The 17772-nt window shown below is 45.4% G+C and overlaps 2 protein-coding genes and 2 pseudogenes across 2 annotated transcripts in view; all 4 read left to right on the forward strand.

Moving 5' to 3' along the window:
- Positions 1-237: 237 nt before the first annotated feature.
- The window catches only part of LOC111931843 (UDP-glucuronosyltransferase 1A1-like), a 40291-nt gene continuing 22756 nt past the window's right edge, over positions 238-17772 (forward strand). The window contains exon 1 of the mRNA XM_086896670.1: positions 238-1199. Within this exon, the coding sequence (XP_086752796.1) occupies positions 351-1199 (849 nt within the window). The 5' untranslated portion in view covers positions 238-350. The remainder of the gene's footprint in view (positions 1200-17772) is intronic.
- On the forward strand, positions 5416-7396 carry LOC147652074 (UDP-glucuronosyltransferase 1A1 pseudogene; annotated as a pseudogene).
- LOC147652075 (UDP-glucuronosyltransferase 1A5 pseudogene) lies at positions 10604-13453 on the forward strand (annotated as a pseudogene).
- Positions 13734-16076, forward strand: LOC147652076 (UDP-glucuronosyltransferase 1A1-like). The gene is made up of 2 exons (XM_086897947.1): positions 13734-15932; positions 16050-16076. Exons 1-2 carry the CDS (start codon positions 15081-15083, stop codon positions 16074-16076), a joined length of 879 nt encoding a protein of 292 aa, XP_086754073.1. The 5' UTR covers positions 13734-15080.

Below are 17772 nucleotides of genomic sequence, written 5' to 3' on the forward strand. Positions count from 1 at the left end.
GGGGCTGGGAGCTGTGCACAGCAAGGTTGCCTCCCTGGGTCCTGGGCAAGTTGTTACACAAGACACAACAGAGATGTGGAGTCCTGAGGGATCCGAGTTGCACGTCAAGGAGTTAACTGAACACCAAGGAGCAGCAGTGACTCAGCACTGAAAGGGTCACAAAACCTTGGCTTTCCAAACAAGGAGGGAAAATGCAAAATGAACCACCCACAATCCAAAGTTGTGAATCATTAACAACAGGATTGCCAAAAGGCACGGGCAGCACAATTCAGCCTACAGTCGCTTTCCAAAGCATCTTCAGGCTACAACCTGCAGGAGAAATCTCTTCCACGGCTCCTACTCCAGCTCATATGGCTCTGAGGCTTTGCTGTGCCTGGATTTCCATCCTCCTTCTCCTGCCCGGCCTCTCGGATGGAGGGAAGCTCCTGGTGGTGCCCATGGTGGGAAGCCACTGGCTGAGCATGCAGGAAGTGGTGGAGGAGCTGAGCAAGAGAGGACATGAGGTGGTGGTGCTGGTTCCTGAGGTGAGCTGGCAGATGGAGACGACGCAGGCCTACAAGGTGGTCACGTACCCGGTGAGGCAGACCCTGGAGGAGCTGGATAATGTCTTTCGGGAATACGTTGCCGTGCACCTGACAGAGAAGCCTTTCCCCCTCAATGTCCTGGCAATATACAGAGCCTCAGTGAACAATTTCAAGACTTTCTTTGGGCAGTGCAAGGACCTGTTCCGCAGCCAGGAGACCTTGAGTTTCCTCAATCAAAGTGGCTTTGATGTCATCCTGACGGATCCGATCTTCATGTGCGGGGTCATCCTTGCCCATCATCTCTCCCTTCCCTTTGCCTTCATCATGAGGGGGTTCCCTTGCAACCTGCACTTTGCAGCGCCACAGTCCCCAAGCCCTCTGTCCTACATCCCAAGACTCTTCAGCTTCAACTCAGACCACATGACTTTTTTCCAGAGGGTGGAAAACGCCCTGATTTCCCTCCTGGAGCTTGGGTACTGCAACGGTTTCTTTGGGGAAGCACTTCAGCTTTCCTCAGAAGTTCTTCACAGGGATGTGTCCCTGACGGAACTCGTGGACTCCGCCGCCGTTTGGATCCTGAGGTTTGACTTTGTGTTCGAGTACGTCAGGCCTGTGATGCCCAACATGGTCTTTATTGGGGGGATCAACTGTGCTAAGAAGAAACCGCTGCATAAGGTAACGTTCCTTCACCTACAAATTGTACAATTCCCAATGAAAAGTCATTCTGCGGTTTCAGGAAGTTCATGGCTATTGACTTTTTTCTTTTTTTTTATTTCTGTTCATGATTGAGTTTGAGCAGTTTTGGATTGTTTTTTTCCACAGGCTGAAATCCCAAGTTTCTTGACAGTGACCTGCTTGAATTCATGAGGGTTTTCTAACAAGCCAAACAAAAGAGGCATTTCACCTACCTGATGGAAAGTACTGTCCTCAGTGAATGTGTATTAAGCACCATCCAGATCCAGTTTTGATTTCATTTTAACGGCATCTGACACATATTTCTCTTATCTGACCAAAACCCCAATCGTCCTCTTCTGTTTTTAACTCCAGGCTCATCAGCATCAGTTGATTCACTTTTCACATGTAATTTCATGACAAATTATTTCCAAACTGGCTGTCTGCATTGAGTTACTCCTGTTGTGGTGGTGATATATAAATGTTTCATTGAAATGGCAAGAAATAATCATACGATTATGGATTTGGTGAATGACACTTGAATGCAGAACTGAGGTCAGTTTTCACACCTACTTCTTGACATCTACTTTTCCCAGAGTTGCTCTGCAGGGTTTTTAAAGCTAATCTAGAAATCGAAATAGATTTTGATAGTCACCATGTAATCTCTCAAATGATAACACTGGACATTTCTTTCCAGTCACAAAGCAGGACACAAATCTCTTTCCTGGGAAATTGCTCCCTTACTTCTGAATTGTGGTCATGCAATATCTCTGCCCAATGACTTTGAGCTGAAGGGGTGGGTTCTTTCTTTCTTCTTTCAGATTTCTTTTTTGCTCTTTGACAGGCTTATGGAGAGCCCTCTAAACCTGATAAGGAAGGCAAAGAATGCAACTATTAACTAGAATATTAGGATAAAATTATTTCTAAGGCATTCTATCACATTAGGCTCACAACAGTGAAACTAGTTTGAGATTGAAGAGGCAAATTCTTCCTGGTTACACAACACAAGTCTTTCGTTTTCTATCCTGAAGGTCTCAGAGCTACAAAGAGTTTGTAACTTTGCTACACGCGTGGAGACATCCTGCCCTCATTTTATATCTGCCAGCTCTTGTCTTCACTCTCCTGTTAGGTGAAAATCGCATGGAAAAATCTTGTATTGGCTGTTTTCAGCCAACTGGTTTTGCCATTGAAAAGCCGATTGAGTCCAGAGTAGAAAATGCAGCAAGCAGCAACTCCCAAGTTAATTTGGTCAGCTCTTGTCACAGCAGTTGCAATAAACTCTTTGCGTCCAGATTCCCTGCATTTAATGGGAATTCTTTCTAGATCTGTTCAGTCTCCTGCTTTCAGTCTGTGCCATCTCCCATCTCTCCTGCCTCTCTGGCCCTCTCCAGAAATTGGTTTTCCATGTCTAAGGGTGGTTCCTCCGTGTCCAGTGTGACAGAGTGGAGCTATTCCAGGGACTGCCAGCACCCTTTGGGTGTCATGAGACAAATCCCTTTGTCTCAGGCTGCATGGATTTCTTTCTTCCGTCTAGAGGATGCTGGGAGTCCCACCACCATTTATAAAAAGAAGGGAGAAACTCTGTGATGATGATGATGATGATGATGATGATGATGATGATGATGATGATGATGATAGTTTTTCATCACAAGGACTTCTTTCTCAGCACCATCCAAAAGCCTTTGCTCTGGCATTGCTTTTACTTGCACAGTCCAAACACTCCTGCTGTGGGATTAGTGGAAGGCATCGCACCTTCTCCTACTTTTTGTCTTGCTCACAATACATGAAAAGGGCTTTCAAGACTGCAAACAAAGACCAAAACTCTTTCTTTGTGTCCCTGTGCCGGCCTCCTTTCCTTTTGTTTGCCCTGAACACAAGCATTAGTTCACTTTTTTGGTGTAGTGCCAGGAGGAAGCAAGCCAATCGGGATTGTTCTCCTCACACTTGGGATTGCATGGTACACCCCGGTGGCTGGGCCATCTTTGTAAGAGCTGCAGCTTTGGCTGCTTCCAGGGCGTGGGAATTCAACATCAGCCTCGTGTCAGCCTCAGGAATGGAGCTGCATCCATTCTTCTGGGTGTATTGTTATTATTTTCTCAGTGTGTATTCTTGCCAGGTCAATGGCTCTAACCACGGTTATGGTTACAACGTGACACCCCTGCTCTTGCTATCACAGACTTAGTGCTGACAGACTTTGAAGCTTAAACATTAACAGAAATTACAACTGTTTTTCTCTGAATACGGCTTCTCTTCCCTTCCACAAACATGGGCAAAATCACAGACGAATCACAACCCTGTTGGGAAGTTAAATATTAATTCCTGTAGCCAACAAATCCCCTGCTTAGTCTGCATGGACCATCATATAAAGGAGGGTGTGGATCCCTGCGGAGCAGAACCCTCTGGTTCATGCCCACCGAAATGGCTCTCTTTTACCAAGGTGCCGCGTTACTTCTCCTGGCACTGTCTGTAATCCTGGCTGAAGGTGGGAAGATCCTGGTGGTACCCCAGGATGGAAGTCACTGGCTCAGCATGCGCCCAGTAGTGGAGAAACTGCAGCAAAAGGGACACCAAGTTGTTGTGGTTGTACCCTCAACCAGTCTGTATATGAAGTCAAAGAGCCTCAGAATTACACAGTGAAAGTGTATCCAATCCCTTACACAGATGAATACTTGGATGAAATGCTCAAGACCTACGTTAATGCCCACTTTCTTGAACAATCTGTTTTGAATGTTGTTCTTACCTCGTATCAAAGCACGATAGCAATCTCCTCGATCTTCTTCACCAACTGTAAGAGCCTGCTGCAGAACGAGGAGCTGATGCAGGACTTGAAAGCAAGCAAATTCGATGTGGTTTTCACAGATCCCATCCTGATGTGTGGGCCCCTGGTGGCTGAGTATCTTTCCGTTCCTTCCGTCTACTTCCTGCGGGGCTTTCCCTGCGGAATGGATTCCGCTGCTACCCGGTGTCCAAGCCCTCCCTCCTATGTCCCCAGGTTATTCTTGGATAATTCAGACAGCATGATGTTTTCCCAACGGGTGAAGAACATGCTGGTCGATCTGCTGGAGCTCTTCTACTGTAAGCCTATCTATGATAACTTTGAAGAACTTGCCTACGAGGTTTTCAAAAAGAAAGTGACAGCGACAGAACTCCTGAGCCGTGGATCCTTCTGGCTGATGAGATACGATTTTGTGTTTGAGTTCCCGAGACCAGTGATGCCAAACATGGCTTTTATTGGAGGGATTAACTGTGTTCAGAGGAGAAAACTGTCTCAGGTACAAAATTTTCTTTGGTTTTTATAGGGAAAAGGCAAAAATAGAAATGTGTCATAGAATTGTGGAATGGCTTGGGTTGAAAGGGACCTTAAAGATTATCTCAGTTCACCCCCCTGCCGTCCTGGGCAAGGGATGTCACTCACATCCTTACATCAAATCCTGACTGACAGCAGCTGGGTGTTTAAAGATAGAAATCCTGCATGATGCAGAAATGTTATTTCCTCATACCTAGCATTCAGATGATATCACATCCTGCCAAACGTAAAGCCTTACCAGACTTAATTAGGACAATTGAAGTGACATAGAGCTTTTATGCATATATTTGTCTTTTTTTGTTGAACTCAAGAATTTTTGGTATCCTCCTTTCCCAGCTGTCCTGTGGACTGTCTGTCCATACTTCCATATATCCCCTCTCCTTTCATCCGCAGTGAAGGTTCTTGGACTGAAGGTTTTACCTCTTTGCTATCAGAGACATCCACTAGATTGCTTCCTTTCCATCTGCCTTTATTGTCAAGGTGTCAATAGCTAAGCTCCAAAGGAAATCCACTTTCACTTCCATCCTCCTCCCTTTTTTTTTTAGATTGCTGAATTAGGTTTTAAGCTTTTCTGGGAATGGCTATCTCCTGTCAATGTCCATTTGGGCTTCTGTGTACCAGCCTTCCCGTGTTCATTTGGCAGTCTTGTCTGAGGCCATGGCCCCTCTTCTGTGCATGCCCTTCCTCAGAACTGTTTGAAATCTCCCCATGAAGTTAATCCATGTTTTAAACTACCAATATGGGCTCAGCACACGTGATGGAGCTGCTGCTTCTTTTGGAGGGCAGGTTCTCAGCAAAGACCAAGATTTGCCACCAGGCTTGGGAAGGAACACACAGAAACTGCATGGGGGAAAAAAGCTCCAGGTAGAATTTAAAGCCCAGGATGCCCTGGAAAAGGAAATTTTTTCCCGAATTCAGCTACTTAGGAACTTTTATGAGAGGTTATCACCAGCAATAACCCCCCAGCTATTTAGAGCCAAGAAGGACCTAGACACAGGGTTGAGGTCATGAACTGACCCAACACTGGTCATGAACTGACCCCTCTTTGGCCATGAATGATTCCTGCCTTTTTGACCTGGAGAGGAGTTGTTGGTCTTCGTTATGTGGAGTACAAGGGTGAAATGCTCTTTTGCAACTTCATTTTATGTCTGGTAGGATAAGGGGTTAGATGAAAGTTATACAGCGAGATGAGGAAAGATGTTCTGCTGGCTGCTTATCCTCCAAAAAAATGCAAGTCTACATGAAGGAAAATTAATTTTTCTCAGGGCTGCCAGCTGGTTTTGACTATTGAAAAATCAGCAAAACCCAAACTGTACCGAGCTATACCCAGGTACTGTAACACTGATTTCTCCTATGAACCTTTAGTGCAAGTTATGTTTCACTGCACAACTTGCATCTGTTTCATTAGGGAGGAAAATGCTTTGACAAATTGCTAAATGACCTCAGTCTATGACAAGTCTGTCAGCCTTCAGTGGCAGCGATGGAAAAGAGTCCTTGCAGTGCTCCCTTGATAGGCACAGTCCTCCCATGAGGGATCAGCAATGTTTCTGCTCCATCCATCCCATGGGTGCATTTCTTTCCCGAATTTTCCCTGCATTTTGTCATCGGACCTCAGGCGTGGTGGGCTGGCGGCAAGAAGTGCCACAAAGCTGGCGTCCTGCTGAGGGAAGAAGGTGGCATTGAGCCAATAACCTTCACTTGGTGTGTGTGACGGTGACACACCTTTCCTGACTCACCCAAAGCCACCTTTGAAATTCAAACCTGCCCTGAGTCTTTCCTAATAATTTATTGATATCAGTGACCTTGTTGTAAAGGTCTGCGGACCTGAAATGGGAGGTGAGACAAAGGGGAAGAGGTGGAGCACGGCTACAGGCACTGGCAAAGCAGCCCTGGCCTCTCTGGTGTGAGGAGTCCTCTCTGCACAGCCCACAGCATGCTGGTGGCACTGCTTCTCCCCTTCCTGTGCCTCCTGAGCCCGGCTGCTGCTGGGAAGCTGCTGGTGATCCCCATGGAGGGCAGCCACTGGCTCAGCATGAAAAAAGTGCTGCTCGAGCTGAGCAAGAGAGGGCACGAAATTGTGGTCATTGCACCGGACAACAAAATCCTGATCGATTCTTCAGGTGTCTACGAACTGAAAACCTACCCTGTGCCATTCACAAAGGAGGATATGGAAGAACACATACGATCCACTACTGCAAGAACTTTCAGCCAAGAGCCTTTCCTGGTGAGATTCTGGAAGCTTTTGGGACATTACAAGAAGAGTGGGACCCTTTTTCACGCTTCCTGCAAGTCCTTGCTGTACAACCAAGAGCTGATGAAGTACATCGGAGACAATCACTTTGATGCCCTGCTCACAGATCCCGTGTCACCTTGTGGGCAGATCATTGCCCTGCACTTCTCCATCCCCAGCATTTTCTTCCTGCGTCTGGTTCCCTGTGCCTTTGAGGTTCGCGCGGCTCAGGGCCCGGACCCACCATCCTACGTGCCACGCATGTTCTCAGAAAACACCGACCACATGACCTTCTCCGAGAGGGTGAAGAACTTCCTGATTGCCCTTTCCGAGTCCTTCATCTGCAGCATTGCCTACTCTCCATTTGAAGAGCTGGCCTCAGAGCTCCTCCAAAAGCCAATGACAATGACAGAGCTTTTAAGTCATGGATCCATCTGGCTGAGGAGAATTGACTTTGTCTTTGAGTATCCCATGCCTGTCATGCCCAACATGGTTTTCATCGGAGGCATCCACTGTGGAGAGAAGAAGAAGCCATTATCTCAGGTCAGTGGCTGGCTGGGAGAGGTTGTGGCAGTCACACCTCTGCCTGATCCAAGTGAGGTGTTTGATAGGGATGTATCTTCTCTCTCCCGGAGGGAGACTATTTACAAGAGCCTGAAGTGATGGTACAAGAGCAATGGCTTTAAGCTGCCAGATGAAAGGATTAGATGGGATATTGGGAAGGAATCCTTCCCTGAGAGGGTGGGGAGGCCCTGGCACAGGTTGCCCAGAGAAGCTGTGGCTGCTCTGAAAGAAATTGGCTAGGAGACAAGATTCCTGTTTTATGCCTTTATTAGGACTCAGCTCTTGCGGTGGGGGCCCGAGGGGTCCCTTGCACCACAGTTGCTCTCACACTGGCAGCTCCAAGGAGGAGGCACAGTTCAGCTTTGCAGCACACTCTGCAGAGCTCCGGCTTCCATCCTCATGGAAATAACCAGAAGGCCTGTCATTCTGGCTCATTGTGTAGGGTGGTCAGTCCTTTCCAGTCCTCTTTAGGTCATGGTGATGCAGGAAAATGGTTTCTAAGCAGGCTTAGGTGATGGAGGAAGATGATCTTTCATCATAGCTTGCTAGAATATGTTTCTTTGTCCTTTTATTCTTTTGTTAGCTCGTTGTTTTGGTGTCTTGCATGCCTTAGTTTGCATGTTATTCGGTTGCACAGCTTCCTGGGAGTTGCTTGGTTCTGTGGCATAGCTCCTTAAGGGGTTGCTTTTGTTACAGTGTGGCAGGGAAGTCAGGGAAAGGGTACAGGAATGTCTCATAAGAACTCTTAAAACACTTCAAAAACTGGTAAGTAATTAACATTACTAATAACCATCGGAGTAAACAAGGGGTTCAACAAAAATGGTTTACAAATGGGATAAAAACATTAACTGTGCATAATTAAACACCGTATTTTAACCAGGGTGGATTTCTTGAGTGATTTTATTCATGACATGTTCCACCCCTGGAAGTGTCCCAGGTCAGGTTGGATGAGGCTTGGAGCAACCTGGGATAGTGGAAGGTGTCCCTGCCCATGGCAGGGGGTGAAACAGGATGAGCTTTGAGGTCCTTTTCAATCCAAACCATCCTGGCATTCTACCTTAGGATATAATTTAGCTTAAGACTTTCTTTACAGCCAATCCACATAAAATCCAGGCCAGGAGCACAGGATGTGACTCCAGTTCCTTTCTTTAGGTCTGCCCAACTTGGGGATTTTGTTTCATGAGGGCATCATGTGCTATGCTGTGTTTAATTCCAGCTGAAATCACGCACAGAAATTCTCCGGCAGGAATTAATGCCAAAAGAGGCTGGTGAATTATAACAGCTCTTCCAATAATTCTTTGCCTCGTGTAGAAGGCTGGAAAATATTTCTTCAAGACCATTAGCTGCTTATCTAGTCAGAAAAATACCTCATTGGATGATGTTCAAGAGCATCATGTTCTCTGTTATGTACCAGCAGCTTTTAAGACAAAGGCTCATATTTTGTAGTGAAGGTCTAACAGCTTCCATGAAAACCATCTGAAATCTTGGATGCTATTTTAGGACACATCCAGTTCGGATGGGGAAATGTTGATGGGTGTTTGCTGGGGAATCTGTGTTCTAAAAAGCCATTGATTAGCTCGGTGGTGCTCAGGATGTACCTTAGGTTCTTGCTGCACATGATATGTGTTCTTGCTTGCTTGTGCTGTCATTGGAACAGTCTCATGTTCCAGGGATTAACTGGAAGAGGAGACAGAGGAGAAGGGAACTCTCCTCAGCAGTGATGGATCTGTAGCTAGTGTCATGCTGCTGTCTCAGCAATACATCATTTGGTTTCCTAAAAAGGAAGAAGTTTTATCTTTATGAATATTATTTAAAAATCAACAAACTCTCCTCTCTTCTTCCCTCTAACTTTTTTCACCTGCCAGTCTTCCCAGAGCCCTTAGAATGGATTCTTCTGGCTTAGCACCATTCTTATTCTTCCCTCAAATTCACAGGCTTTTGTACACAAGAATGAGAGAAGATTCACAAGAAAAGGGATTTGCTTTTTACACCTTCCCCAGAGCCAACCTTCCCTACCCTCAGGCTTTGCTTCACTCCCTACACTTCCCTAGTGCCAGCACTGAATTTTTTGTTTCTGTTGCTCTGCTTTTTTACTAAAGTCTCTTTCAAATTGTTACTAAGCCCCACTTTTATCCTGGCAGTGCTTTCTCTTGTCTCTTTTGTCCATCAGAGCTGGTTAACAGCTCCTCAGGGACAAGGCCAGGCAGATCCTCTGGGAAAGCAGCAGGATATCCTGCCTGCAGGCAAAGCCATGGAGCAGCTCCAGCGTGGAACCAAATTCTTCTCTGAGGGCAAGGTTCCCTCTTTTTTTTTTTCTTTTTTTTTTCCAGGGGATAAAGACCATAGCCCAGCAGCAATATTTATTGCAGAAATACTGATTTCACTCCTGATTTCTTCCTATTGCTCCTGGAAGGAGAAAATGATGGAGATAGGTCAGGATGAGAACAAGGAGTAGTGTGCGTGACAGCATCAATCCAGTTTTTCCTCCACTGATGCAAGCCTCCCTGCTTCTCCCATGGATTAAATCAGTACTTGGTAGTGTTCCTGACTCCAGTGATGAGCCATAAGTAAATCCCAGAGCTTCCTCCTAAGGGTTTACGTAGATAGTGTGCTGTGTAGTGGCACACTTTTATAATTTTAAATATAACTCACCAAACATTTCAGAACTGTTGCAGTCAGCAACCTCAGGATCTCGTCCAGGGAAGCAGCAGGATTCTGGGGACCAGCATGAAACGCCAACCAAGACGGGCTCCCGTTCATGAAACCATTTATTCAGCACGGAAACAAAGTCAGGTCCAGAACAGAGAGCTCTGAACAGAGGCACAGCAGGGGTTTTTGAGGGACAGAACCCCCGAGCGTCTCCACCCTTGAGGTTGGAGTTCATGGTCAGGGACCAGTAGAAGCACACCAAGGGAGAACCCCCCAGGGACTCAAACCCAATCAGAACACCTGGGCCACCTTTCACAAGGGGTTTGGGGTGGGACAATGGAACTCTTTGTCTCCCCTGAGGCCACTGCCACACAGAACAACTGTAAAATGCTTCTCAAAAAGAAGGAAAGAAAGAAAGCATTTTTATATCAGCAAGCCTGATTATTTCCAAGTGCCAGCACTATTCTAGGGGATTTACTTTGGCAGAGCCTGATTTTATTTTCAGTCTAGCATCAATCAGCACAGATTGAGGCGGAAGGAAGCCTCAAGTACCAAGCCCAAGTTCTGCACAACCCACATTTATTTATCACTTAAATGGTTCATCAGTGCCTTCAATAGTTACCAGTGAATGGTTCTGCTGGAAAAGCCAGGTCGTTAATGGGGGTATGTAGGCTGTATTTAAAAGCTGCTAGGATGAGATAGATGAGCAGAATTTGGATTTCTGAGAACATGTCTCCTGTGGGTAAATACAGCTCCTCAGTTTCCTCTTTCATCAGGGATTCTACTTTTCCTGTCTCTGCTGTGCTCAGCCAGTGGTGGGAAGCTGCTGGTGGTGGCCATGGATGAGAATCACTGGCTCAGCCTGTGCTCGCTGCTGGTGGCCCTCAGCCAGAAAGGCCACCACATTGTTATAAATAAATTCAGCCATATTTATCAATAATACATTTATTGAAAAAATTGCAAAAACTGAGTTATGGAAACAACCACAATCACTGTCAGTGTTGAGCCTGGGATTGGCGCTAGGTGAACTCTGAATCAGCCTCTGTTGCACTGACTCCCCCAAGTTCACCGCCTGTCCTTTGGAGAGATGAGGTTTTATACAGTTTTTACAGCCTGAGTTTTTTCTTTCTTCCAGAGTTTGTTGCATATTAATATTTTCTGTAGGTACTAAGTTTCCAAGAAAGGGAGGAAAGGTTTGAGTGGTTTTTGTGGGAACTGAGTATTGAGATGCATGGTCTGGAGAATCAGATCAGGTCGGTATCAGGCGTAAATCACAGGGTCATTAGTATGCTTATCTTGCTCGGGTGGGCCTTGTTCTCCTTGGTGCCATCCTGTTCTGCAAATTACCCTTCTCCTTTGGCTCCTGGCTGTTGCAATTCCTTGCTGTGCATGTGTGTTTGACATTTGTAATGATTTTTATTTCTTTTTTCTGCTTATATACATATACAATAAAACACGAATTATACAACTATGTATTACAACATTGTCACTATGGCACCAGATGCAAAGTCAAGTGTGGAGGCATCTGCATATTGCACCCTCAAAAGGTACCCAGTGCCATGACATAGGGAAGAGCTGAGAGCACGTGTGCGCTCCTTTGGTGTGAGAAATGAGCCTCAGTCTTTAAAATGTTGAAAGTTTAATAAGGGATAAAAAGGGACCTTTACAGTGCTGGATGCATAGCCATAGCTAGATGCACGCCAGGTAATAACTCTTCTTAGCTACTTTTTCACTGCATTGATGAAATGAGTATTTATGAAGATTATACATATTCAAACATTCCTTTGAGTTCTTTTACACGTTCCAGGAATTCTTTAGCTTGGATTGGCCCATCATGCAATAGTGTAGATTTGATTTTTGGGAGTCGTGTATGCCGTTTTCTCACGACAATAAATGGGGAGTTATTCATAGTCTAATGATCAGTGGCAGAAATCCTCTTCACATCCTTTCTTTTGTGTTATCTGTGTGGTTCTTTCAATGTTATCTAATCATAGAGAGATTCTTAGCTATTTCCACAGACTTATCTGAGTTATTCTCACTACTGTCCATTAGTTACAAAAATAAAGGCATTAGCCACTTCTGCAAAAGTTAACATTACAATGCACAACACATAGTCTCTGTTTTAATATTTTGCAAAAGTCTAAACTACAATATATGTTTATCACACTAGTATATATATGAGCTACACAGGGCCAGGACATTGGCCACAAAAGCTGACAAATTATACCATATCAAAACCAGTTAAAAGCGATTACAAACTGTACTATATCAAAATCATTATGATCAATAATAATTTGCAAAAGCCAATGCATAATAGTGAAAGCTAACAACTACATGATTATTTATAACTCTCGAGAATGATCTCGTAGCAGCGTGTGCGATGGTGGTGATGGCTGCTACCTTCTGAAAGCGTTCCCAAAAGGGTCTTCGTATGGAGTTCCAGTGAAGGTGTACTGCAGCCACACACTGAAGGTGTCCAGGGACAAAGACAGGGATGATTGGAGGGTCCAGGATTATATAGTGGGAAACAGGGGTGGATCTGAGGATCAAAGGCCAATGATAATAGGGGAAAGTGGTGCATCGGTGGAGCAATTTACTAAGGGGGACCAATAGGATAATGGAGGTGGAGAAATGCACCAAACTCGGGCCAATAGGGAAACAGGGAGGGAAGAACATTCTAGGGAAAATACTAATAAGGTGAACTGGGGCTGAACTGGGTGACATAAACTTGAAGAACCAATGGGAAACAACATATTAACATACAGCTGCAGAGATCTGTGCGATAGAAGTGTCCCTCACCCCAAACTAGAGGCATAGGGCCTCCTTTCCACAATTGGGGTGTGCAGATTCCAGTCACAGGCCTTTGGGCCTCCACAGCCATAGGCCCCTGGGCCTCCACATGATCTTTTTTAGAGAAAACCTTTTCATCAAAGAATTACTGCTGTTCTTGAAAAAGTCTGGCTCATCTCCAACCTCTACACCTCCTGTGGCAGTCTGCTGTGCAACAAGGATCTGATGCAGTATCTCCAAGGCAGTAAGTTTGACACTGTTCTCATGGACCCTCTTGTATCATGCAGACAGATCCTGGCTCTGCGTCTCTCAGTCCCATCTGTTTTCTCTCTCTGGGGATTTCCTTGAAGTTCAGATTTGCAGGTTACTCAGTGCCCAGACCTGCCTTCCTACTTCCTAAGAGCATTTACACACAGCTCAGACCACATGGCGTTTATCCAGCATATGGAAAACTCAGTTCTCAAGTTCACAGATTCCTTCATTTGCCATTTTGCCTATTTCTCATTTAAACTTCTGCCCTCAGATGTTCTTCACAGACAAGTAACAGTGGAGGAGCTCTTAAGCCATGGATCCATTTGGCTTGAAATAACAGATCTGGGGTTTGAGTATCCCATGCCAGTGATGCCCAACATAGTTTTTATTGAAGGTATAAATTGTGGAAAGAAAAAGCCACTATCTCAGGTCAGTGATTGCCATGGTAAAATATATGAATGTTAAATGCTGTTTGCAAATGTTTTGTGTGTCTCTGTGTCCATTAATTGGTTTTACTGTTACAATTCATTTTTAAAAACAGGGAATCCTTTTGGTTAATAGACCCACCCTTTCATAATTTAGAAATGAAGCATCATAATGCACCAAGTGGTAGATAATGTTCTGGTTGCTCTGGCAGCCTTTGCATCTGCAAGAGCTTTATGCTGCCTTCCCAAAAGTTTCCCTACAAAGGATGTGCCTAGAGCCACAGTAGTTTGATGAATGTCCTTAAAAATATTCTGGCTATCAATGTCAACACTAAATGATTCTATTGTCAAAATTACTTCTGTGCAATAATTTTCATGATTAGGGCTTGTCTGCAAATTCTATCTGTGCATTAATATTGTTTATTTTCATGGCCCAGGGGAAAACTCTTCCCAGACTGATCTAGAATGGTGTTCCTGAGTTGCTAATCCAGTTTTAAGTACAGCTGGCAAAACACATGGCTGTGTCCCTCCTCCTTTCAGCCTCTACTTCATCCTTCCAAAAACAGGCTTTGCAGAGAAATGAACTTTGATAGCAAATGTTCCATTTTCTTTGCAGTATCACAATATAAAACTGGTGAAGAATCCAGACAATTTTCCCATGTGAAGTTTTAATATTTTTTCCAGTCTTTTGCAAACAGAAAATGATACGGAATATCAGGAGAGAAGGAATTACCTTAAACTGAAAATTCTTGTTTGGAAAATTGAAGATCTGTTAATCAGCTCTTCTGAGCAGACCACTTGTTGAAGGATCCCCCATTTACTTAAATCATAGAATGTCTCCTAGGAGGATCTGTTCTGTAATCTTCCCAGGCACAGGTTGGTAGCTCCCAGAGGATTCCTTTCTGTCTTTTTTCAAGGTGGGTCCAAAATTTCCCTTTTCCCTGTGACTTCACCTAACTGCCAGGACTTTTCAAGTATCATGGAGAGTGCCTTGGCAACTCCATCAACCAATTCCCTCAGGACTCTGGGATGCATCTCATGGGGTCCCATGTGTTTGGGTCATCAGGTGCCCTTACATTTGGGTTCCTCAAGTGGTCACCAAGGTGATCTTCTCTTACACTGGGTGGAATTCTGCTCCCCCAGCCCCATCTTGCCATCCATCCACCTGAGAAGTGTGGGAAGAGAGGTTGCCAGTGAAGGCTGAGGCAAGAAAAATTCTTGAGTCACTCGGCCTTCACCTTGTCCATTATTACCAATTTCCTAATCTTAGGGGGTGGGGGGGAAACACTACCTTTGACCTCCCTGTTGTGGCTGACAGACCTGCAGTGGCCCTTCTCATTATTTTCACCCCTGGCCAAGTTCAGTTCCAGCTGCACCTTGGACTTCTTCACCCCCTCCCTACATAACTAGGCAGCGTTCCTCCAAACCCAGTGTTCCTCCAATACAGAGAGGGGAGTGTTTCCCAGGGTAGCTCCTGCCCTGATTTGTGTCTGCCAGTTGAGATGAACTTTAACAGCTCTTCTGCCATCTTTGCCATGTCCATGTTTACACATTTACCAAATGCAAATAAGTCTAAAGATCTTCCATAAAAACCAGAGACCAGATTGCTTAAAATCACTAAGCTGGGGATCTCTTTCCCTGGAGGCACTCACCTGATCCCTGCAGGAATGGCCTTGTGGCTCAGGGCTTCTCCACCAGCTGTGGTCCTGCTCCTGTCCCTGCTGGGTCTGGCTGCTGCTGGGAAGCTCCTGGTGGTGCCGGTGGACGGGAGCCACTGGCTGAGCATGCGGGAAGTGCTGGACATCCTGAGGCAGAAGGGACATGAGGTGGTTGTGGTGGCACCTGAAGTCACTATGCGAATCAAACCATCAGAGACATTTGTGATGAAAATGTACCCAGTCCCCTACACAAAGGAAGATTTGAAGAAAGAATTCCAGGCATTTTTTCATTTTTCATTTGAACAAGGATCTTTTCTGGAAAGATTTGTTAAAGCGTACCAAGGTATTAAAAGAATCACTAACTTTGGGGTCTCCAGCTGTGGACATCTCCTGCAAAACAAAGAGCTTATCAGGTACCTTGAGGAGAGCAAGTTCGATGCTGTCTTTACAGACCCAGTCTTACTCTGTGGGGCCATCCTGGCGAAGCACCTTTCCCTTCCTGCCGTGTATTTCTTACGCGGAATACCATGTGGGTTAGATTTTGAAGCCACTCAGTGTCCCAGGCCCCCTTCCTATGTCCCCAGGGGATTTACACAACTTACAGACCGCATGACCTTTCGCCAGCGGGTGAAGAACCTACTTCATGACATCCCAGATACTTTCCTCTGTGATTTTGCCTTTGAACCCTATTCAAAATTGGCATCTGAGTTCCTCCAGCAGGATGTAACTGTGCAGGATCTCTTACGCCAGGGCTCTGTTTGGCTCCTGAGGTCAGAATTTGTTTTAGAGTATCCAAGGCCTTTGATGCCCAACATCATTCCAATTGGAGGAGTAAACTGTGCTCACAAGGAACTGCCTCAGGTGGGTATGATGTTAGTCCATGCCTTGAGGGATTTCTGTGCTAAGGGGGGGCGGGGGGGGGGGTTATGCAATGGTTATTTAATGTGCAGGGTTATTTAATGGTTATTTAATGTGCAGGAACTCAGTGCCTGTTTTGCTGAGTGAGGTGAATCCTCATGGAAGGAACTGTTTTTCTCTCCTTCCTCCTGACTGTCTACTGCCAGTGTAGGCAACTGTTCCTTCTGGCTTTTAAAGGCTTCTTAGGTGAAGGGAATTACTGGGGTTTTCTGGTGAAGTTCTGTGATGGGACATTGATTCCACCAGAAAGAGTGACCAGGTCCCGCCTGGAGCAGGTCAGATTTGACACATCCATCATGGCTTGACTGGCACTGAGGGTTTGAGTGCAACCTTGGTGATGATGCCAAGTTTTTGGGTTCCCTGGTATGCTGGCAAGAGCCCTGTACAGTTTTCTTCCTGGAGAGCCTCCTCTGCTGCTCCAGGAGAGAGCCTGGCAAGTTGGGTGAGTTCTTTTGGTGCTCTGGCTTTCTCTTCAGTACCGTCCCTTAGGGTTGGAGTAATGTGTGCCGAGATCATGAAGCCTGTGACTATTCCACCCATCCCCAAGTGTGGAGGTGGCTGTGACATCTGACAGATATCCCCATGCACACCAGGATTTGCCACGTGAGCATTCACACAGCCCCACCACTGCTGGACAGCATTGGTGCTTTGTCAGTGGCAAAAACAAAGCCAGAATTGGGTCCTGAATTGTTCTGTGGAAGGTCCCCCTTCGTGTCGGAATTTAACACTGGCTAGAAGCTAGGCACCCAGAAAAAAAACTTTTACTCATTCTCTGCTGCTATAGTTGAGCAGACAAGGGGGAAAGGAAAAACAAAAGGGGTTAATGAGTTGAGGTAAGGATTGGGAAGAATCTTTAAGGGCAGAAGAGGCTCAAAACTTAAAAGGTATAAAGGAAAAACTATTAACAGAATTAACAGAGGATAATGAGAAGTAAAATAAACCTTCAGAATATCTTCCCCTGTGCACCTCACCCTTCTTTCCTTCCCACCAACAGTGCAGGGAGACAAAACATGGGGGTTTTTAGTCAGTTTCTCACTTGTAAAAATCTTCCTTCAGTTTACTTAGGGAGAGGAATCTCTTCTACTGTGCCATGGGGTCTTTTTCATGGGACAGTTCTCTGTGAGCTTTCCCAGTGCAATTCTAATTTTCATGAGTCACAGTCATGCTCAACTTGCTACAACATGAGTCCCTCCTACAGGCAAAGTAGTCTTCTACAACTTGTTTGTATGAGTCATTTTAGTTCATGGGCTGTAGTCTTTTAAGGATGAGTTGTAGTTTGGAAGCAAGGGTCTTTTTTTTCTATCCCTTGAAGCAAGGGTCTTCTCTCTCTGTTTGAGTTTCTCACTATATCACAGCTTTTCAGCATCCATGCACTCCAGTGTGAGCACACTTTCTCACGGGCTGCAGGTGAACTCTGCATCCCCCCCATGCACCTCATGAATTACAGGGAAACAGTTTGTTGTACTATAGTCCTAACCACAGCTTACAGAAGAATCTCACCTCCAAGGCCCCTTGGTATCTCCATATTGTTCTCCTCACATGTCTTCACTTTTCCCTTTTCTCTAACTCAGGAGAGAATTGGTGTCCGTATGTTCATTTGTTCTCAAGTTCTAATTTATAGAGTCCTGCAGTGCTAAAAGGTTGATCCCCTCCTGGCTCCACATTGGGGAATTCCTCACCATGCCTCCTGCTGCTGGTCATGTGGTCCCTGCTGGCACTTCCTCTGCCTTCACTAAAAGCCAGGTTGTGTTCAACAAACTCAAGTGTTCATAAATCTGTTCTC

This window comes from Cyanistes caeruleus, chromosome 7 (assembly GCF_971803275.1).
Source record: "Cyanistes caeruleus chromosome 7, bCyaCae1.hap1.1, whole genome shotgun sequence".
NCBI classification, from domain to species: Eukaryota; Metazoa; Chordata; class Aves; order Passeriformes; family Paridae; genus Cyanistes; species Cyanistes caeruleus.